Genomic DNA, 22,172 nt, shown 5'->3' with positions numbered 1-22,172 from the left:
GAATAAAAGTATTGATTTTATTTAAAAAAGAGAAAGGAAAAAAAATTACTGACCCCAAATTACTGACCAGTAGTGTATATTGTTATTACAAAATATTTATATTTTAAAAAACATAGCTTCTTTTTTATTATTATTCATCAAAGTATCCTAAAAAAGTATCACATGTTCTGAAAAAATATTAAGCAGCAGAACTGTTTCCAACTTTGATAATGAATCATCATATTAGAATGATTTCTAAAGGATCATGTGATAATGATCCTAAAAATTCAGCTTTGCATCACAGAAATAAATTATAATTTAAAGTATAATAAATTTAAAAACAATTATTTTAAATTGCAATAATATATCACAATATTACAATTTTTTCTGTATTTTTTATCAAATAAATGCAGGCTTGATGAGCAGAAGAAACTTCTTTCAAAAACATTAAAAATAGTAATGTTTCCAAACTTTTGGTCTGTACTATATATATATATATATATATATATATATATATATATATATATATACACACACACACACACACACATCCTACTGAAATGGCTGGATTGATTAAACTAAAAGTGTTTTGCACTGCAATAATGCTATATCTAATGTGGTTTTCTTACAACTACAGAGCAGCAGATTCAATTAAGAGAAAACTGCCAGAGTCTTACCTCTCCCTCTGTGATGCTGCTGTCTATTTCAGGCGTGATGGGCTCCGGCTTCCCCAGAACTCTGTATTCAGACCTGCGCGTCTGTGTACGTCTCACCAGCCTCTCTTTGTCCATTAAAACCTGCTCCACCTGTGTAAGAATGTTCCTGTCAAATGCTCCAAAACCCTGTTTGATGGGAAATACAAAGAGATAGTACATTAGTGAAGATATTTACATAATATAATCATATCTAGTTTTGGGACACCTGACCATTACACCAACTTGGATTTTATGACATTGCCTTCTAAATACATGGGCACAGATTTTAAGTTAGGCATCCCTTTGCAGCAATAACAGCTTCGACTCTACTAGGAAGGCTTTCTACAAGATTTTGGAGTGTTTTTTTTTTGTTTTTCATTTGTCCTTTTTTGTTTTACCTTTTTGCTCTTGCCCGTTGTGAGTCGCGTCTTGTCGTACCATTTCTGCAGGGTGGCATCACGGTAAGGCAGAAAAGCAGCAAATCGTTTGGCCATAAAGTTGGGATATTCTGCCATTTCCAGTTTTCGTTTGGGGGGTCCATTTCGCACTGCTTCCTGTTCTTCCACTTGGCCATCATCCCCAGTTTCCATCTCATCCTCACTGTTAATCTCTTCATTATCTTTAACACTGCTGCATGTGGAAACAGAGATTTAAATAAGAAAATTTTACACACAATAATTTCTATTTCCATTGATAATTCACAATTTCCATTTTGTGGGAAGAAGAAAAATTTGGACCTATAGTTAATTAACATTACAAGATATTTAACAATTTATACAGCACAATTGAAGAATACCCTTAGATAGTTTTTAAAGGGGTAGTTCACACACAAAGTAAAATTTCGAACATTTTATTAATACATCTTAATTTAAAAGCAGAATTAGGTACCTGCTTGCTCCCCATGTCTTTCCCTGAGAGATGGCTCTGGTTTCAGGGTTTTGGTAGAGCAGCTGATCTTGGAGCTCCAGCAGAGACCTCTGCAAAGCCTTTAGGGCTTTATGACCTACCACACACAGATACGAGCTTATCATACAGCACATGTCGACCGCAACATCAATTCAGCACACTTCTGTAAATGCAGGGTCATTACAACTTACCTCCTCTGATCTTAAGTCATTCCTGCACTACACTAGTTAAAAGCATCAAAACGCATGAAGAAATGAACTCTACAGCCCAAAGCACACAAGCCATCAAACAAGATACTGATTCCATGGCACAGAAAACAAGCTTAAGTTGAAGTGTGTCATTTTGATTTTAAAATGCTGTAAGGGACATGCAGAAGTTAGCCGTTTTGTGCTTTAGGAGAGTTATGCTATCATTTCTCTAAACTATCAGACTTAAGATTTTCAGCCTTATGATAAAACAAAAATTCCACAGACTTCAACTGGACGAACCAGTTCCATTTCTAGACCAAAGTATCATACACTCTCAGAAAAAGGTGCGGTCACTGGGATGGTTCCCTTTTAAAAGATACTAATATGTACTTTTTAGCTTTTGTACCCCTAAGGGTACCACTCCAGTTTGTACCTTTCTTTCTGAAAGTGTAGAGAATAAATGGTCATCTCTTTTGACTTGGGCAAGCAACTACCCAGAACACCCTAGAAGCCACAAACAATAAAACAAATTGCACTCAGTACATGCCCTGGCAACAACCCACAACATCCTACCGCCAAGCCTTACCTAAAAAGCAGAACTACAAAAACAAAAAGCGAAGCAAAACACAAAACACACAAAAACAAAGCAACACAACAAAACTTTTTTTTTTTGCAGTCAGCAACAGTCAAACCATTGTGAAGTTAACCATTTTTAAAATATTTTGAAGAAAACATGCCTCCTAGTATTCCTGCAGAGCCTGCATACGAAGCAGGGCTAGCACAACCAAGCCTATGCTACAATTCATTTTACATAATGAGAACAAATTAATAAAAAGAGTGAGGGGGAGGGGGGATGCCAGAGATTGTGCCATCTTTACTGCTAATCAAAAGAACACATGCACATCTCCTTCCATCCCAAAGCAACGCGCTGTTCAGGATTCAGGAGGACGGCCCCACATCAATCATTCACTGGCTAAAGGACCAGTGCAATAAATATGCAAATGAGAAGCAGGCAGTTTCTCTCAGCAGCCAGATATGCTTAAGAAAGAAGATGCACATATTAATTGCTCAGAGTCAGAAGAATCCTGATTTTAAAACCACAAGTGATGTTGGGGCTGGTTGTTGACTGCACAGAAGATGTGAGGTTTAAACGATGAAAAAAGTAGAAATTCAACTGCATGCTCACATGATCCTCAATTAACTAACTAAAGAAGACACCGCATGGGAGAATTACAAATAAGTTTAATGCCTTATCCATGTCTGATTGAGCCATCTTTAGGAGAACTCCAGCATATGCATTTTCGTTTTCGGTGTCTTCAGAAATCATTCATATACTGTACACGATGCTCATTTTCATATCATCATCAATGGTTGTGCAGAAACTAACATTCTCAGACAAAGAACATTTATTTGAAATTAAAAAAAAATGCAACATTTCTTAAGTCTTTACTGACACTTTTGATCAATTTCATGCAACATTGCCTATTACTTTCTTTAAAAATATCTTTACAGGCATTATTTGACTTTACGGGCTGCAAAATCTTCCAAAACACTGAGCAACAGAACATCTTTATGGTCAGAAGTAGAAAATATCAAGTATTTTTCATTGTATTCACTTACTATTTTTTAAAGCTTCAGCATACTCAGTCCCTCCCCTGCTCTTGAACTCTGGGAATGTCTGTGGCTGTGGAAGCTGATTGGCTGTCACAAGAGCTTTCTGCATTTTGATTCGCCTTTCAAGCATCTGGTCCCAAAGAGCTGTGGAAATTTGAAAACAGCATAAAGTTGAGTAAAGGTTTTTTTTTTGTAGTTTCTGTTTGTCTTATAATAGATCTCCATAAATCTATTCTTGTTATTTGTTTATTTGTTGTAGAGCGCACATCTGAATGTGGGCAAATATTCATACCAAGCTGATTTTTCACCGCTTTCCCTTTTTCAACCTCTTCATCAACTTTCTCTTTAGAGAAGGTCTTCAAGGCTGTTTCCTCCTCTTCATCTTCCTCCTCGTCCTCAGAGCCTTCCTCACTCTCTCCTTCACTGTCAGCTGATTCTTCTTCTTCCTCACTTTCTCCCAGATCATCCATTCCCTCTGTGAGTTTCATAAAGTCTGTGCTCTTCATTTTAGAGACTAAGCTGGACATCTGTGAGCCATCATCTCCATTAAGATCCTCCTCATCATCGCCTTGTTCTTTTTCATCCTCCTGATCATCATCATCATCATCGTCATCAATGTCGTCTTCATCCTCCTCCTCATCATCTTTGATGCACTCCATGTACTTGTCCAGCATTCCATTTTCTTCATCTTCGTCATCATCATCATCATCTGTTAAAAATTTTAATTTAAATGTTAGTTAATCAAACCAACCTTTTAATGCACATTACTAGTTAGCTGATTCAAAAAGTGTATACAATGTTGGTCATTCCTTTTATTCAACAACTTCATTCATTTTTCAAACAATCCGACATGTTCACCCCACCTAATCCATCCAACTCTTTCTGTAGATCTTTTCTGGATGTAGCCTTGCCACGATATCGTCGATCACCATCAGCCAGAATTACAGAAGAGCGCTTCCGCAGATGGCCAGATAAAGGTTCTTCATCATCATCATCACCACCTTCATCAAACTTCTCTATGACTTTGGCTTTCGTCTCTGCAGTTCACAAAAATTATGTATTGTAGTTAAGTTAAGCTTAGTACACAAGGAAATTTACAGTCATAGTCACATAATCGTATCAACAGTTGAACAGTGAAACCAGCATGTAAATTAAAGATTGACTATATCACCAGATAATAACAATGTCTATACCATATACAATGAATACAATTCAAAAAATGCCTTTAACAGTTGTCATAAAAAAATATACTGTAATTAACAGCAATACCTGCTCTAATAAAATGTTTGTTAAAAGATAAATATCTTTATATATATATATATATATATATATATATATATATATATATATACACAAATACACACAGAGCTTGACATTAAATGGTTAACCCAAAAATGAAACTTAGCTCATAAATTACACACCTTGAAGTCATCCTAGGTGTATAAGGCTTTCTTCTTTCATACGAAATCTAGTAGGAGTTATTTTAAAAATTGTCTTTGATCTTTCAAGCTGTTTGATTCCACTCATTGGGTGTTGCAGTGCATCGATCCATAAGAAGTTTAATAAAAGCGCATTCATAAAAAAAAAAAAAAAAAAAAAAAAAGTGTCTCACATGGCTCCAGTGAATCGATGCGTTTTTGTAAGAAAAATATCCATATTCAAAACTTAATAATCCCTTTAATCTAGCTTGCACTCACAGTTGTTAACGAAGCCGTTCTGGAAGCATGACCTATGAGGTCAGCGTTGCACCAGTGAGTCTTGTGAAAACCAACGTTTGTTAACAGGAGCAAAGGAAGCAAAGTTTCCTTACTTTAGCAGAGGAAAACCAGTCTCCTCTTGGATTATATCAAAATCCTCCAACATTCTTCTTTACAAATCCTCATTTTGTAGTTCTTATTAGTAACCGTTAATTTATTTTGATCTCTCTGCTGTGTTTCCGGACCCCCCCTATCTGAGGGTTGCCCATGTCATGGTTGCTTAGCAATGGCAGACGGCCCAGGGGCGCAACTGCCCGAGCGCTTTGGAAAGAAGGAGAAAGCGGTGTGACTAGCGTTTCCCACGTGTTTTTAGGCACGATATGTGAATGCCCCTAACGCGTGTTCGAAGCCCGCACCAACTCAGACTTACTTTATTTTTTATTTTATCCTTACTTCGGCCGCTAAGAGTGATCATACCAATAACTTGTAATCTTTACAAGAATATCAGAATCATGCAATGAGCAAGTCTGCGTTTATTAGACACTTAATAATATCACATCAGTTTGTGCTTTTAGAATCGCCGAATCTGCTGCGGTCGTTCCATCACATCTGCAGCAAAGACCTGAACCAGGAAGTTGGTCACCAGATCACACAGTAACCAGTTAAACCATAACACCAGAGAGCGCCAGGATGTTCCCTTTCATAGGTCACTTCAATGCTGCGGTGACGTCACCACTATGGGAACACCTTCGGTGTGACGAATGTCTGAAGCCCTATACCATCCCGCCAATCCTATTGGCCAAATAGCGCGTGGCACCGCCCATGCATGCGTACGCATATATATACCTGGTGCCGCGCGCCATTTCACTCAGATTTCATTCCTTCAGTAACGAAGCGAATCTTCTGTGCCCTATTATCTCGCGTTCAACAGCAATCGTCGGGAGCAGTATACTCCTCAACCGCGGACGCGATGAGTCAACGAAAGGTAGGAGCCGTATGATGGGTTATCACGAGGAGGCACTTATGAGAGGTTCGTTGCAGCCTCTCTACAGGTTCTCTCCTTGATAGCCTACGGCTACAGTAAAAAAATATATATATAAGAAAGTATCCGCGCTCTGGAGTGTATTTCTTAAGTCGCCTCGCGTCTAACCCCCACCGTTTCGCTTCTGCGGTCGCCGAGGCCCCGCACGAGGTGTTGGTTAGGGGCGATATGTGCGGCTTGACTACGAATACAGTGATGCACTGGAGTTCCATGTGCTCGCTCTCCCCCACTCGAGCGCGTTAATCAGCAGTTTGCTCTTCAAACTATGTTGTCCGAGCTGCGGCCTCGAACTCTGAGTAGGCTCTGGCCGGCATACGCGGTTCTCTCCCTCCGAGCGGACAGGAGAAACGCGCCTCCCCTTCCTCAGTGAGCTATTTATGTGGCTACTCGCATGGTGGATTACGGCTCACACAGCCGCCGCGTTTTCGCTAGCGACTTGGTCCGATGTTTATCTCGTTGGATTGAATCCTGCCGTGGATACGCTTCAGGATTATATACAACGAAACACAGCGAGTTTGACGCACACCCTTTTTCTTCATGTTAATATGCCAGGGACTATGCCCTTCACTGAGAGTGCTGTTGGACTGCTAATGCACATCTACCCTCTCACTGCAGTCCCCACACTATAACTTTGACTGTCTCGCAGCAAAGGCACCTCGAGCGTCATTGAACTGAGCTATCATTTGAGTACCCCCTCAGACACTCTGCACAATCCAGCCTTCAGAGTTTGAGGGACGGCGCGGAGGCTGGCAAAGATGGCCAGCGTATGACGGTTCACACAGCCGCCGCGTTCTCGCTAGCGGCGTGGCCCGATGTTCATCTTGTTGGATTAAATCCTGCCGTGGATACGCTTCAGGATTATACACAACGAAACGCAGCGAGTTTATGCATGCGTTTTCCTTCATGTTCTCTAACATTGACTGTCTCGCAGCAAAGACACCTCGAGCGTCATTGAACTGAGCTATCATTCGCGCGCCCCCTCAGACACTCTGCACAATCCAGCCTTCAGAGTTTGAGGGACGGCGCGGAGGCTGGCAAAGATGGCCAGTGTATGACGGCTCACACAGCTGCCGCGTTCTCGCTAGCGGCGTGGCCCGATGTTTATCTTGTTGGATTAAATCCTGCCGTGGATACGCTTCAGGATTATACACAACGAAACGCAGCGAGTTTGACGCATGCGTTTTCCTTAATGTTTGCCAGGGACTGTGCCCTTCACCAGAGAATGCTGTTGGATTACTAATGCACATCTAACTCACTGCAGTCCCCACACTCTACATTGTCTGCCTCGCAGCAAACAGTGCTTCGAGCAGCATTGGATTGAGCTGTAATGCCAAACGTTCCCTCAGACACTCTGCGCAATCCAGCTTTCAGAATTCGAGGGGCGATTCAAGGGTCCTGCACAGACGACCCATTTATGACGGCTCGCACAGCCGCCGCTTTTCGCTAGCGCCAGAGCCCGATGTTCAATCTGTTGGCCTAATTCCTGCCGTGGACACGTTTCAGGATTATACACAACGAGACGCAACGGCTCTTATGCATACACTTCCCCTGTGCACGAACGCCACGAGCTTTTCGTGCCCGGACATTTTAACATGTATGACAGCGTTGCAGGAAGCGGGAATTTGAGACCGCTAGTATGTCTCGGGCCGTGTGTGAACGCTTGCCCGACATTTCTCTATGGGTGTTACGCACGATTGTCACGGATACACCATTCAGTTTCAATAAGGCCCGCCTCCTTTCCGCAGAATTCTTTCCACGGTGGCGAAACCGATGGAAATAGCGGTGCTGCGACAGGAGATGTCAACTCTGCTGAGCAAAGGGGCTATAGAGGAAGTAAACCCCTTTAAGATGGAGGCGGGGTTTTTTTACAGCCGTTATTTTATGGTAAAAAAAAAAAAAAAACACGGCGGATTACGACACATTCTGGATTTACACCATCTGAATCTTGCACTCAGGCCGAGGAAATTCAAGATTTTGATGATCATCAGGAGACTCAGGAAGTTCCTCAGATTCGCTTTAGAGGGCAAAGCGTATCAGTACTTCTCAAAGTGCATGGATGGATCTCTGGCCCCGTTGCGGCCCCAGAGCGTTCATGTTTGAACTATTTTAGGCGATTGGCTGGTGTTAGCGCAATCGCAGACTCAAGCACACTCTCATGGGGATCTTGTGCTGAATCATTTAACAGCCTGGGCTTACGCATGAAATCCAAGAGAAGTGTTTTAATCCCCTCTCAACGGATAACCTTCTGGGATTAGAGTTAGACTCTCGCGCGATGACAGCGAAGCTTTCTCTCCCGCGCGCTCAGTCGATTGCATCGAGCATGCGGCGCTTCAGAGCAGGTCGCGCAGTGACAGTGAGATTGTGCCTCAGACTAAGGTCTTATGGCAATGGCATTCCCTGTAACTCGTCTGGGATTACTTCACATGCGCCCTTTTCAGTGGTGGACGAAAAAATGGAATGTTTCACCCCGTTGTCTCTGCATCGGACGATTCTGGTGACACGGCGGTGTGTGATGTCGCTAAAACTATGTATATCAACCGAATTCTCCTGACCGGAGTTCGGCTGGGGATTTGCGCTTCCCGAGAGACTGTCACGACGGATGCGTCTTTGACCGACTGGGGAGCTGTTTGTCAAGGGAGTTGCCACATAAACAGGTTGGAATTACTGGCGGTTTTTTTCTGGCTTTCCAGTATTTCTCGAATCTGCTGATCGGCCGCCATGTGCTGCTCAGATCAGACAACACAGCGGTTGTGTCATACCTGAATCATCAGAGAGGATTATGCTTTCGCCCCCTGTGCAGGCTGGCGAAACATGTTCTTTTGGTTTCAGAACTAAATTCTATAGTTCCGAGCTGTTCATGTCCCCGGATGTTGGACTTCAGAGCGAATTTGCTATCCAGGCAGACTCTGGAGCAAGCGGAGTGGGGATTGCACCCCCAAACGGTGAGTCTCCTATGGCAGATTTTCGGGGAAGCGAAGTGGATTTATTTGCGTCGAACACGACTACGCATTACCCGCTTTGGTTCTCCCTATGCCCTCCAGCACCCCTGGGCTTGGATGCATTAGCCCACAACTGGCCCAGGACCAGTTTGTACCCAATCCGTCTGATTTCGGCGGTATTATGCAGAATACGGGTGGACAGGGTGGAACAGCTGCTGCTGGTGGCTCCGCGGTGGCACACACACAGCCGTGGTTTGTGGATCTGATCAATCTGTTAGCGGGCTCTCCATGGGAGATTCCCCTCAGACAGGATTTATTATCACAAGCATAGGGACTGATTTGGCACCCGAGGCCAGATCTATGGAATCTGTGGGCGTGGCCTCTGAGAGGAGTGAGTTCATATGTCCCGGTCTTTCTGCTGAAACTACCGAGACTATACTGAATTCTAGAGCAGCTTCTACGAGACGCTTATATGCTTTCAAGTGGAGACTGTTTACGACCTGGTGTGAAACTCATAATATGGATCCAGTTTTACTGGGCGCGCGTTTCTCAATACAAAGTACGCTGATTTTGGACGTGCATCCTCGGTAGTGCGGACTTTGTGCATTCGACTCGGGAGTGTGATATCTGCGACGACGCAAGTCCAGTAAATCTGCAAACAGCAGCATATACTTGATAACTTCAGTCAGCTGACCATGGCTACTATTTTCCTCTCTGTATATTTACAATAAAACGAAATAGGATATCAAATACCACTGCCTCCTTTTGTTTTCATTTAAGCATAATAACAGCTGCAGAAATGTACTTAGTTCAGGGATATGTGTATACAGCCATTACAATGAAACGAAATATTATATAGATTTGCCTTTTTTATTTTCATTTTAACATATAGATAAATTTAATACAGACCAAAGATAACCTGTTAGATTTACCCAAAACGAATTATGTTTTATGTTTAACCACTAAAGAGACATCAGAGCCAGCGGCACACATCAGAAGGTCTAGCCGAGGTGAGGCTGCTTCTTGGCGGATAGATGATCACTGAGCTCCCGCTGGTCGCGTCGAGCTGACCGTCTCGGAGATCGGCAAAACACATTTTTAAATAGGCGCTGTCTTTATAAATAAACCACAGATTTGAGTTTTCTCGCCTGAAATACTTTTAAAATTACATTTCATGTCATAAATAAAACAGTAATATTTTGAACATGATCCGAATAAATGGTGGTTGAACTCAATCAATGCTGCGTGAACTCAACTCGCTTTGGCTACTGCAATTTTCCTCTCAGTATATTTACAATAAAACGAAATAGGATATCAAATAGCACTGCCTCCTTTCGTTTTCATTTAAAAATTATAACAGCTGCATAAATGTACTTAGTTCAGGGATATACAGCCATTACAATGAAACAAAATATTATATAGATTTGCCTTTTTTATTTTCATTTTAACATATAGAAACCTGTTAGATTTACCCCGCAGCTGAATTATATTTTATGTTTAACCACTAAAGAGACATCAGAACCAGCGGCACATATCAGAAGGTCTAGCCGAGGTGAGGCTGCTTCTCGGCAGATACATGATCACTGAGCTCCCGCTGATCGTGTGGAGTTCAACGCCTCTGAGATCAGCGAAACACATTTTTAAATAGGCGCTGTCTTTATAAATAAACCACAGATTTGAGTTTTAAACAACTACATTCTCGCCTGAAATACTTTTAAAATTACATTTCATGACACAATAACAGTAATATTTTGAACATGATCAGAATAAATGGTGGTTGAACTCAATCAATTCTGCGTGAACTCAACCAATCAGGATGTTTAGCGGCCAAGTCCCACCCCCGAAACTTTGAAAAAGTACCACCTCGCAAGCAGGGACTTTCTGAGGGGCATTTTTTTACCCGGAACTTTATTTAGTTCCTGGTTCCTGCGGTGGAAACACACCAAGTACCAGGCCAAAGTCCCTAGTTCCTGGGTAAAGTTCCTGCGGTGGAAACGGGGCATAGGATGACTTCAGGGTGAGTAATTTATGGCTTAATTTTCATCTTTGGGTGAACTAACCCTTTAACACCCGCCAAATGCAGGTGGCTTTCAGTAGTGGTGGGTAATACAGTCACTCTCACTAACCACTGTGGGGGGTTAAATTCTATATACATTAACAGAGCTTGACATTAATGCTTGTGAGGAATAAGTGGATTTTTTTTGAAGGGGCAAGTGAAAGATGATATTTTTACTTGCCCATCCGGACAACCAATAGTATTTAATTAGGGAAGCAACGAAATTTCAGCAAAAATTATTCTGATTATATACATTCGGTGAAAATAGCTATTGACAAGGTGGTGCCAGTTGAGGCTCACGCAGCCTGTCTGTATGTGAAAACATACTCGTGGAGAAATGAAAACAAATGCAACTGCACATAAAATTTTTACATGTTTTTTATATCTATAACAAACAGCCTAATTAACCAACATGACACGACTGAGAGAGTGTAGTTTTCCCTGAAAACCATGATAGCAAATTTGACATTTAAAAAAAAAAAACAAGTGTTAAAATTAGTAGGCCTATTCAATATTTGAATTAGAATTTATTGAAAGAATATACATTTTTTACATTTACATTTAATCATTTAGCAGACGCTTTTATCCAAAGCGACTTACAAATGAGAACAATAGAAGCAGTCAGGTCAACAAGAGAACAACAACAGTATACAAGTGCCATGACAAGTCTCAGTTAGTCTAGTATAGAACGCATAGGTTTTTTTTTTTTTTTTTTTTTTTTTTAAATTAAAAAGACAAGAAAAGGAAAAGTGCTAGTGTTAGTTGGTTAAGTGCAGGCGAAAAAGATGAGTCTTTAGCTGTTTCTTGAAAATGAGTAAAGACTCAGCTGTACGAATTAAGATTGGGAGGTCATTCCACCAGCTGGGCACAGTCCAGGAAAAGGTCCGTGAGAGTGATTTTGAACTTCTTTGGGATGGTACCACAAGGCGTCGTTCACTTGTAGAGCGCAAACTTCTGGAGGGCACATAAGATTTAACCAATGAGTTTAGGTAAGTTGGTGCCGTGCCAGGGGTCGTCTTGTAGGCTAGCATCAGTACCTTGAATTTGATGCGAGCAGCTACTGGTAGCCAGTGTAACCTGATGAGGAGAGGAGTAACATGAGCTTTTTTTGGCTCATTGAAGACAACCCTCGCTGCTGCATTCTGGATCAACTGCAGAGGCTTGACAGTACATGCAGGAAGGCCCGCCAGGAGAGCATTACAATAGTCCAGTCTGGAGAGAACAAGAGCTTGGACAAGAAGTTGGGTTGCTTGCTCTGACAGGAAGGGTCTAATCTTCCTAATGTTGTATAAGGCAAACCTGCAGGACCGGGTAGTTGTAGCAATGTGGTCTGTGAAGCTTAACTGATGATCCATCACAACTCCTAAGTTTCTAGCTGTCCTCGAAGGAGCAATGGTTGATGAGCCCAGCTGTATAGAGAAGTTGTGATGAAGCAATGGGTTAGCTGGAATCACCAGGAGTTCTGTCTTCGTAAGGTTAAGCTGAAGGTGATGGTCATTCATCCAGCTAGAGATGTCCCTCAGACAGGCTGAAATGCGAGCAGCTACCGTCGGGTCATCTGGTTGGAATGAGAGGTAGAGTTGGGTGTCATCAGCGTAGCAGTGATAAGAAAAGCCATGCTTCTGAATGACAGATCCTAATGATGTCATGTAGATTGAGAAGAGAAGTGGTCCAAGTACTGAGCCTTGAGGAACCCCAGTAGCAAGGTGGTGTGACTTTGAAACATCACCCTTCCAAGACACACTGAAGGATCTGTCAGAGAGGTAGGACTTAACCCACAGGAGTGCTGTTCCAGAGATGCCCATCTTTCTGAGGGTGGACAGGAGAATCTGGTGATTAACAGTGTCAAAAGCAGCAGAAAGGTCCAGTAAGATGAGTACCGAGGATTTTGAAGCTGCTCTTGCTAGTCGCAGGGCTTCAGTAACCGAGAGCAGAGCAGTCTCAGTTGAGTGGCCACTTTTGAAGCCAGATTGGTTGCTGTCCAGGAGGTTGTTCTGTACAAGGAACATAGAAAACTGGTTGAACACAGCTCGCTCAAGTGTCTTTGCAATGAATGGAAGAAGGGATACCGGTCTGTAGTTTTCAAGAAGCGCTGGATTTAGAGATGGTTTCTTGAGCAGTGGGCTTACCCGAGCCTGCTTGAATGAGGGAAATGTTCCAGAGTGAAGAGAGGAGTTGATAACGTGAGTAAGCGAAGGTATGACTGAAGAAGAGATCGCTTGAAGGAGATGAGTGGGGATCGGATCAAGTGGACAAGTAGTAGGATGATAGGACAGGAGAAGTTTGGAGACGTCCATCTCTGAGAGTGGGGAGAAGGATGAGAAAGAGTGTGCGTCGGTCATTGTGAAGTTGTCCTCAGTCTGCGGTGTGGAGAATTTGTCGCTGATGGATCTTGTCTTATTTGTGAAGAAAACTGCAAAGTCGTCCGCTGTAAGAGTCGATGGAGGAGGTGGTGGCGGCGGATAAAGAAGAGAAGAGAAAGTCTTGAAGAGTGTCCGAGCGTCACAACAGCTGTTAATTTTGTTGTGGTAGTAGGATGTTTTAGCCATGAAGACATTTGCAGAGAAGGAAGAGAGGAGAGACTGATACACACTGAGGTCTGTAGAGTTTCTTGATTTCTGCCATTTCCTCTCTGCAGCCCTGAGTTTAGAGCGATGTTCACGGAGAACCTCAGACAGACAGGGGGCAGATGGGGCAGTGCGTGCTGGTCTAGACAACAGTGGGCAAAAGTTGTCAAAGCAAGATGTTAAAGTGGAGCAAAGAGTGACCGTAGCGCTGCTCGTGTCCAGAGCAGAGAACTGAGAGAGTGCAGGAAGCGAGGATGATATACTGTCAATGTTGACTGTTTTTGCTCGATTTGGTTAATGAAAATAGTTCCAAACAAAGATCACAGCAGTGTAGTCATCGAGCATCTCTGAGCAACACACAGGTGGTTACGGAATTATCCGTGTTTTTAAATTTTTAACCATTTGAGTCAATGATTCAGTGGTCCATTCATAAAGACAGGGCCTACATCTCAATATGCATTGTATCCATGCTAAATTCAGTGTGAAAATAGTATTTTTCAATACCATTTAGGGCAGAAAGGGTGCACAGTATGCACATTGGGATGCAGGAAGGCACTTGCTTCTTGTCGAATAAATCAGCCTTTGAACGAATCGTTTGAATGGATGCTTCAATGACTCATTAATATATATATATATATATTAAAACACTGTGCTCACAACATTATTTGTGCTGTTATAATTTTGCAGTGTTAATGCATTCATGCTATATTTCAGCTACATTGAACTGTCTGTGTAAATGCATCCAAATACCACTTGAGTCACTTCTGTTTCTTCTGCGTTTTTTTAGATACTGATTTCTTTTGATTGATAACAGCCCTATATTGTCTTATTATACTAAGTGAAATCATTAATAAAATGTAAGAATTTGATATTAAAGATGATGGATGCATTTAAAACAGTTAGGGGAAAATGCCCTTTAAATAGGCCAATATGACCTGGAAATCATTTAAATTAAATTTTTGTATGCAGTATTAAGTCATATTAAGTGTAATGTGTGTGTTAGTTTAATGGTACAGTTATGGTATCATATGCTACCAAGTAACTGAATACCACATTCATACACTGTACCATATTATTTACAAGAATAACACGGTACTACCACGGCACACAAAATACACATGTATGTACCATTGATAGACGGTTAATTCGTTTATCTTAAATTAAGGTAATGTTAAGTAACTCAATAAAATAATTCTTACAGAAAATAGCCTATTGTGTGAAAACAAAGTATCTTTGTTGTTAGTATGGCAATCATAAGTAATACTAGATTATATTAAATGTCATGAGTCACTGGTTTAAAATAATAAGTTTAAAGTAAAGCTGCTTCTCAGTACAAATGTGCATGCACATCGTGCTTACGTTAGAGGTGACAGATTTTCTGTTATAATAACGCTAAAACGGCTTACAACACATTAAATAAACGGATGTTATTTTAATGTATGATACCTTCATCTTGGTCGTCCTCTGGATCCACGAAGTTTGGTAAAGGATTTAACAAATCCTCGAGCTGCTGTGATATGGAGGCTGCCATGTCTGTCCCACGATGGAACTTTACCGTGACGTCATCAGAGCGCGCCGCAGGAAGCGTGAAGTGAAGTTAGTATAAAATGCTCAGAACACACAGTCGATTTTACATTAAATTGCTTTAACAACGTGACCAAATGTAAATTCACTTAAGTTGGATATTATGTCTTTGATAAACATAACAAATTACGTGATCAAAACGGGGGTTTTGGAGAATTTTTTTTCTTAGTAAATTTTCTTTTTTATCACCCTTATGTTCATATAAACAGACTTGTTGAAGAAATATGTTTTAAGGTTACTTGGTATAGAAATAAATATAGCATCTTATATTACATTTATTTACATTGTTTAGGTAGGTTATAGTTTTTACTGCCTACGTGTCTGATTTAGTTATTATTATGTGAAAAATAATATAATGGCAAACAAAAATTAAGCAGTATGACTTAACTGTTTTGCAACAAATACTGATCATCCGACATAAAATCAAGAGATAGATAGATAGATAGATAGATAGATAGGTAGATAGATAGATAGATAGATAGATAGATAGATAGATAGATAGATAGATAGATAGATAGATAGATAGATAGATAGATGATAGTAAAGTGAAATTTATAGTCTTCTTTATATTGTGATGTTTAAGAACATTTGCTTTTTTTTTACATTATTATTTTGTATTGTTAAATTTTGCTGCAAGGGGTACTTACTAACACTGACATTATCAAGTCATCAAAAAGAATGAACAAAAACCACTCTTTTACCATTTTTTGTTTTGCAAGAATGCTTGTATGTCCTCCCTTGTTCTCCAGACTCTGCTCTGGGTGTCTTTCTTTCTTTCAGTTTAATTACAGATTATACAATTCCACACTTTAGGATTATAACCCTAATTTATAGACTACTGCATGTAAGTAAATTTCAAGACTAGCACAAGAAATGCAGTTTATGTATTTGTGCTTCATTTGTCAACATGTATTTATGGTTTTGTTTAGTGTATTCTTTGTGAAAACACAATATCATACAAACTAGTACAGTGAATCACAACTCAAATATAAATTGAATTAGTACAAAAGTTTGGTTTCTTGCTTGAAGAAAAAGTTGGTGTCAGTATCAAGAGGGTTTTTTAAAGTCATTGTTTATATTTAAACCCCTGAAGAAAATACATGTAAACAATTAACTGCTCTCTGTCCACTGACTAGGCTATATGAAATCATTTTAGAAGGTAGACTTTGTCTTATAATTCAAGTCATATTTCATTTCAAACAAAGGGTTTGTCCCAACAGTTTTAAGTTTCCCTTTTAAAGGCAAACGCTGAGATTTGGTGGAACTCATAATGGAGCCATAACTCCGCCACATGGAGAGCAGTGACAGATTTTGGTGTGAAATGATTTCAAGTGTCATTATGGCAAAGCCTCAAAAGGCAAAGAGGTCCGAGTCGTCAGATTATGATACACATGTGAACAGACACACCAGGTGTTGTAAATATAAACACTCTGTTTCAGCTTTTCTTATACTGTCGTTATCTATAGCACAGCTATAAGGTCTGCAGACCAATATTTGACATTCCACTTTCAAAATACACAAATGGTGCTTAAATAGATAAATACATTAAATAAATAGGTAAACGAATCAACAAATAAATAGACAATTATGTCAATAAATTAATTAAATAGAAATATTGTTGCTAGAAAATCCCACATGAACAGTACATATCCACATCTTTCTATCCTGAATTAGTCTGTTTTTTGCTACCAGACTGTCCCCTCGCTCATCTCTGAGGAGAGTTGATTGCTGTATCCATTGCCACTGAGAGAGTTCAGGGATGTGAAGGGTGGAGTGGAGTCACACATGTCAGTGGAGATACTGTGGATGGAGGTGGGTGCGCTGGGCTCTGGGCTGGGAGAGTCCCCTGGGTGATGCGATATCATCTCGCTGAAGCACTGTGTCTCATTGGAGGGGTGATGGGCTCCGTGATGGTGCTCCATGCTCCCTAGAGGGGTTCCAGCTGGGCCAGAGGAGGGCATGAATCCTAGATCACCTGGAGTCTGGGCTTGAGAGGATGGTGGACCTTGAGGAAAGTAGTCGTAGTTTGATCCTGGGCCATAGTATTCACCTTGATAGTCTGTAACAAAAATGGTGTTAAAAATGTTAGCCTGAATGCCCTGTAAGTCGCTTTGGATAAAAGCCTCTGCTAAATGCATAAATGTATTTATTTATGTATCAGTGAGTCACTCAATGATATAATTCAAGACTTCCAATTATACCTAATACAACATAGGTAAAACACAGACCATTTGTCAATTACTGTGTTTTGAATTTGTAGAGCATTATATGGTGGAAAAACAACATCAACAGGAGTGCTCAATATTTTGTGTATTTTATTTTTTCTATTGATATAAAAAAACAACCTCAAATATTATTTTTAAATACATTTTTATTTTGTGTTGTGCAACACATATACGCTTGTATTTATTTATATTAAGTTTTGACTTTATATTAAGACTTTTGATTATTTTGAAAGGTCAATTGTGTAATAAATTGTTTTAAATAAAGATGAGGGTGGTCATATATATTACATTTTGATTGCCTAAATAAATGATCAGTCTTAAATTCATTTAAAAAAATGTTTTAGGTATCACAGCATGGACACAATAATTATATAAATTGTTACATACCACTCGGTTGTGATGCATTTGGGGTTTTTTTGTAATTAATATTCATGAACATGAACTAACCTCCATAATAAGAGAAATGGCCGCTGGCCATGATCTCTCCTGGTTCCATGCGATCGCCCAGCGCTCTCATTCTCCGCGGACTGCGGAAGAACATGTGTCTTCTGGCGCCCAGCGCGCTCAGCTGCTTCATCCGCCTCTCTTTAGAGCGCCGATTCTGAAACCACACCTGCACGACAGAAAATACACAGACGAGACGGGACATTAGTTTCCAGATTAATACAGGCCTACCCCAAAAATATCATTTAGAGCAACGTTGTCGTCTGACAGTAGGCTGAGTGGGAAACCTAAGATCGAAGCAAAATAATTATATTTTAAGGCGGGCACAAATGATCCCATCTAGTGAACTTATGTAGGCCTGTTGTCGTTGCAGTCATTATAACTGGACAATTAATGCTACTTGTTGTAAATTCTTCCAAAATGTGTTCATAGCTTACGCCATTAGTAAGTATTGGCATATTAAACGAATAGTTCCGGCTGTAAAATCTGATTGGACGAGCCGCGGACGAAGCCAACACACACCTACACACAAGATATGCGCGAGGATGCTGAAACCGTAGGCCTACAAGGCTACACTTTTTAGGTGTAGCCTACTTGAAGAGACAACTGTTAATTTTATTTATTATTTATATTTAGGCATTTGTTTTTTTTGAAAATGGGTGTTTTATAATATTGTTGTGGCCGCGGTTCAATAAAAAACTAGGCTATTGGCAACACGAGGCCGCACGTCAAATGTTTTGCAAACGTTTTATTAAAGTAGCTATAAAATAGTCATACATCGTTTACACATGCAAAAGCCTATCCTATATATAATAGCCTAAATCCGCGATTATTTGATCACGGGAGTGTTGGGCACCAAGCGAAGCGCCTAATTAGGCCTGTAACCTATTTAGGCCTACTTTTCCTTATTTTATTTATTTATTTATTTATTTATTTTAGCAACTTGCCTGAATTACTCTCATACTGAGGCCTGTCTCTTGTGCCAGCTGCTCTCGTATGTGTCTGGTCGGTTTGGGGGTGGCGGCGAAAGCAGCTTTCAGAGTCTCCAGCTGCTTGGCTTTGATAGTGGTCCGCGGCCCGCGACGTTTGCCCCCCAGATTCTGCTCGTCGTTTTCATTGTTGCAGACCTCCTTGTCCGACATGTGTCCAGTCTCCGAGTCTTTATAGTCGTCCTGTGGATCTTGAGATTCTGGAGATAAGCTCGGGTCACTGCACGCAACTGTTAAAAGCACAGCCGTTTAAAAAGCTGTCAAAATGCTTTGTGCCACACATTCGAAGACAACACGTAATCAGACAGGCTACTGAAATAACAATAGAGTCTAAAAACTGCATAGCCTACAGAATCAGTATTTGAGAAAAAGAGCAATATTTATCACGTAGACTAGGGCTTCAATTCCCAAAATTACTCACTTGACAGAAGGTTTGTGTCTTTTCCGATGCTGTTATTCATGTAATCCTCCTTGCAGACAAATTTATATTCATCTAGAATGTACAGTTCTTCGCCAGTGGAGAGCTGTTTATTGCACATGACGCAGGTGAAACAGTTCAGGTGAAAGACTTTGCTTCGCGCTTTCCGAACTAGATCACTGGGCGAGATTCCCTGCGCGCAGCCTCCGCATTTAGTGCCATAACGTCTGCAGAGAATTACAAAAAAAGTCAAACAGACACATTAATGTTATAGTTTTTGTCTTTTCACAAAAATAAGGTTTAACAATCGTTTTTTTGTGCATATGTTATGTTAAAAATCTTTGCTGCATATAATGTCAAATTAACTGATAATAAGACAATGGTGGAACTGAAAACATTTATAAAAATTAGTCAGCCAATGCCTAAAAAAAAACTCTCAATTACCTCTTTAATGAGTTACCTCTCAAAAAAGAGCACAAAAATATAAGAGAAAAGTATCAGGGTAGCACACAACGCAAAACAATAAAATAAATAATAATAATAATAATAATTGCAAAATTGCAAAAAAGAAAAAAAAACATTAAGCAACATGCAACGTAAAACATCCCACTGCATAAAACAGATAACAAAAATAAGAAATCCAAACAAATTTGATGGTTCGTGCAGGGAATTCTGGGAACGACCTTTAAAACATAATGATTTTATCATGTTACATAGCCTAACGATTTATTTGTAAATTATTTCATACATTTACATCTAAAACATTTTACAATATTTTACAGACAAATTACATAGTGTTCTTTATAATATAATTATTTACTCTGGTAATTTAAATTAAACAATTCACATGCACTTTGTTTGTTTTATTTTTATTTTTTTAAATTGCATTTTATAATCATGCTTTTTTTTCCACCCATGAAGATGCATGGACTACTGTAGTCTACTGAATTATTCTATTCTTTCAGAGTTGCTGATATGTTCAGTATTGCTTTGACAGAATGCATTAACAGAATATCCTCTTTCAAACTTCTCAGGCGACAATATACATTCTTTTGTCTCTGGGCGTGCATGTAAATGCAGTTCACTGAAATGGTTATCGAATGCGTGCTAACTGGATGTCTGTGGCTTTCCTCTCGAGCTCATTCATTATTCAAATCCACTTATCGCATCTTTGCTCGAGCTTTTGCAAACAAACGCATGTGCTAAGAAAGATTGAGGCGAGGCAGGGCACACATCCGTCAGGTACTGGTGCAAATCTCATCCCCTGCCTGTCTGACACTCATACCTTGTAAACAAAGAGAACTGTTTTAGTCTGTCACCTAACAAGATGTCTAGTATTCGGCAGGTTGTAAATGTAAAATGTTATACGCTCCAGTTCTATCGATTTTTTATGTGTGCATTTATTATTATAGTTATGTTGTGTTTTATATAGTGTTTACATAAATGTGTTTTAACGAATTATTATTATTATTACGTACATAGCATATAGAAGGGGAAAAAATCTAGTTCAAGACTCTTAATACAGAAAGGTCCGTAGCCGCATTACAAAAGCTAAAAATGTTATTTGAGGCTTTTTTCGATTCAAATGCTCACCTGAAAAAGTCGCTTTTGCAGTAGAGTCGTCCTTCTCTTGAAAAGCATCTATCAGTTAAATTGCATTTACAGTCACAACATTGCACGCATTTGGCATGCCAGGCTCTATCCAAGACGTTGAGCAGAAATCTGTCCAGAATAGGCCTCTCGCATCCAGCACAGTGGACCATATTTTGTGACTAGCCTACAGTCACCACGTTGCTGTTTTTGGTGAGAGGCAAAAATCTGCTTGTCTTTCGCCACAAGTTAGAGAACACTACGCGGTCCTTGATCCATGTAAACAAAAGTCACCAAAAAGGCAGGCATTGGATATAGCCTAATACAGCATCCCAAATTTTGCCTGCAGCGCAGAAACGGACAAGTGTCAGCTCCTCTTTAGACGATTAAACCTACGTTGATGCTTTATCATTAAGATGAATAAAAACAAACTTTAGCTGAAGTGTTAGTTCAGTCTCATAGAATGGTTAGGCTACTTATTGTATAGGCTATTTAAATCGATACATGCGCGCGGAATCTCCAATGTTCCCAACGCTTGAACAGTAATAATAATAATAAATAAATAAATAAATAAATAAATGCGTTTAATTCGTTTTACAAAAAAGTTCAAATCAACTATTTCGAAGCACATCACATATATCCCTGGTCATTTGTATGGTTTTTCCAGTTGCAGCTCGCTCTGCTTCAGTCGCTGGCAGGCGCTTGGATGCTGCCGAGAGACCTTATTCCCTGCGATGTGACGTCATGTTGGAACAGGACCAATCAGATTGCAGTAATTTAGGTGAACGCACTTTCCCCTGCAATTTCTGCTGTCTGCAGTCCATTTGGAAACAACACATTATCAAAGCAAACTTGAATGGTGACTAATTACATTTCGAAATGGAGTGGAGGAGAATATATACAACTATTTTGACCGCGGAGAAATTGTAATACATTGTAATGTGCCTGTTTTCCGTTATTGATAAATTAGTTCATTGTATTTAGAAATAATAATTCATAATTAGTTCTACTTATGACACATATCTGACGGAATGCAAGACATGGATATGAGTAGACTAATACAATTTTGTCGTGTTATTTGCGACAGACAGCCTATTTTTTTTTTTTTTTTTTTTAAATGAACTGGTAAATAACTATAAAATTTTCAGATTATTGAAGCTCGTTTACAAATTCGCAAACCTAAGGCCACTGGAAGCACAACTGAATAGTACGTTATTTGTTATATTTGTATTATTATTA

At 39.9% G+C, this 22,172-nt stretch overlaps 2 protein-coding genes across 4 annotated transcripts in view; both read right to left on the bottom strand.

Annotated features, from left to right (window-relative positions):
* The window catches only part of LOC132140826 (protein AATF-like), a 33,584-nt gene extending 18,308 nt beyond the window's left edge, over window positions 1-15,276 (bottom strand). For all 3 annotated transcript variants that reach the window (XM_059549829.1, XM_059549828.1, XM_059549830.1), the window contains exons 1-7: window positions 15,130-15,276; window positions 4,246-4,419; window positions 3,675-4,091; window positions 3,389-3,526; window positions 1,563-1,677; window positions 1,073-1,304; window positions 657-821 (exon numbers count right to left, since the gene is read on the bottom strand). In XM_059549829.1, the coding sequence (XP_059405812.1) occupies window positions 657-821; window positions 1,073-1,304; window positions 1,563-1,677; window positions 3,389-3,526; window positions 3,675-4,091; window positions 4,246-4,419; window positions 15,130-15,214 (1,326 nt within the window). In that variant the 5' untranslated portion in view covers window positions 15,215-15,276. The remainder of the gene's footprint in view (window positions 1-656; window positions 822-1,072; window positions 1,305-1,562; window positions 1,678-3,388; window positions 3,527-3,674; window positions 4,092-4,245; window positions 4,420-15,129) is intronic.
* An 866-nt stretch (window positions 15,277-16,142) lies between these two features.
* Window positions 16,143-21,630, bottom strand: LOC132140304 (LIM/homeobox protein Lhx1-like). The gene is made up of 5 exons (XM_059549089.1): window positions 20,937-21,630; window positions 19,347-19,570; window positions 18,884-19,155; window positions 17,940-18,105; window positions 16,143-17,326 (listed from the first exon to the last, which is right to left on the bottom strand). The coding sequence occupies exons 1-5, from the start codon at window positions 21,104-21,106 to the stop codon at window positions 16,953-16,955; spliced, it is 1,206 nt and encodes a 401-aa protein (XP_059405072.1). The 5' UTR covers window positions 21,107-21,630; the 3' UTR covers window positions 16,143-16,952.
* Between the last annotated feature and the right edge of the window lie 542 nt (window positions 21,631-22,172).

Source organism: Carassius carassius, chromosome 5, assembly GCF_963082965.1.
Source record: "Carassius carassius chromosome 5, fCarCar2.1, whole genome shotgun sequence".
In the NCBI taxonomy this organism is placed as follows: domain Eukaryota; kingdom Metazoa; phylum Chordata; class Actinopteri; order Cypriniformes; family Cyprinidae; genus Carassius; species Carassius carassius.
Note: the sequence above shows the minus strand (reverse complement) of the source record. Positions and strands in the feature narration are given on the sequence as shown.

Coding starts and splice junctions, on each gene's coding strand:
- LOC132140304 (XM_059549089.1), bottom strand. CDS start 21,106: ATGGTCCACTGTGCTGGATGCGAGAGGCCTATTCTGGACAGATTTCTG. Junction 19,571..20,936: donor TGCAAAAGCGACTTTTTCAG/GTGAGCATTTGA, acceptor AATTCTCTGCAG/ACGTTATGGCACTAAATGCG. Junction 18,106..18,883: donor TCAGTATGAGAGTAATTCAG/GCAAGTTGCTAA, acceptor TCTGTCGTGCAG/GTGTGGTTTCAGAATCGGCG.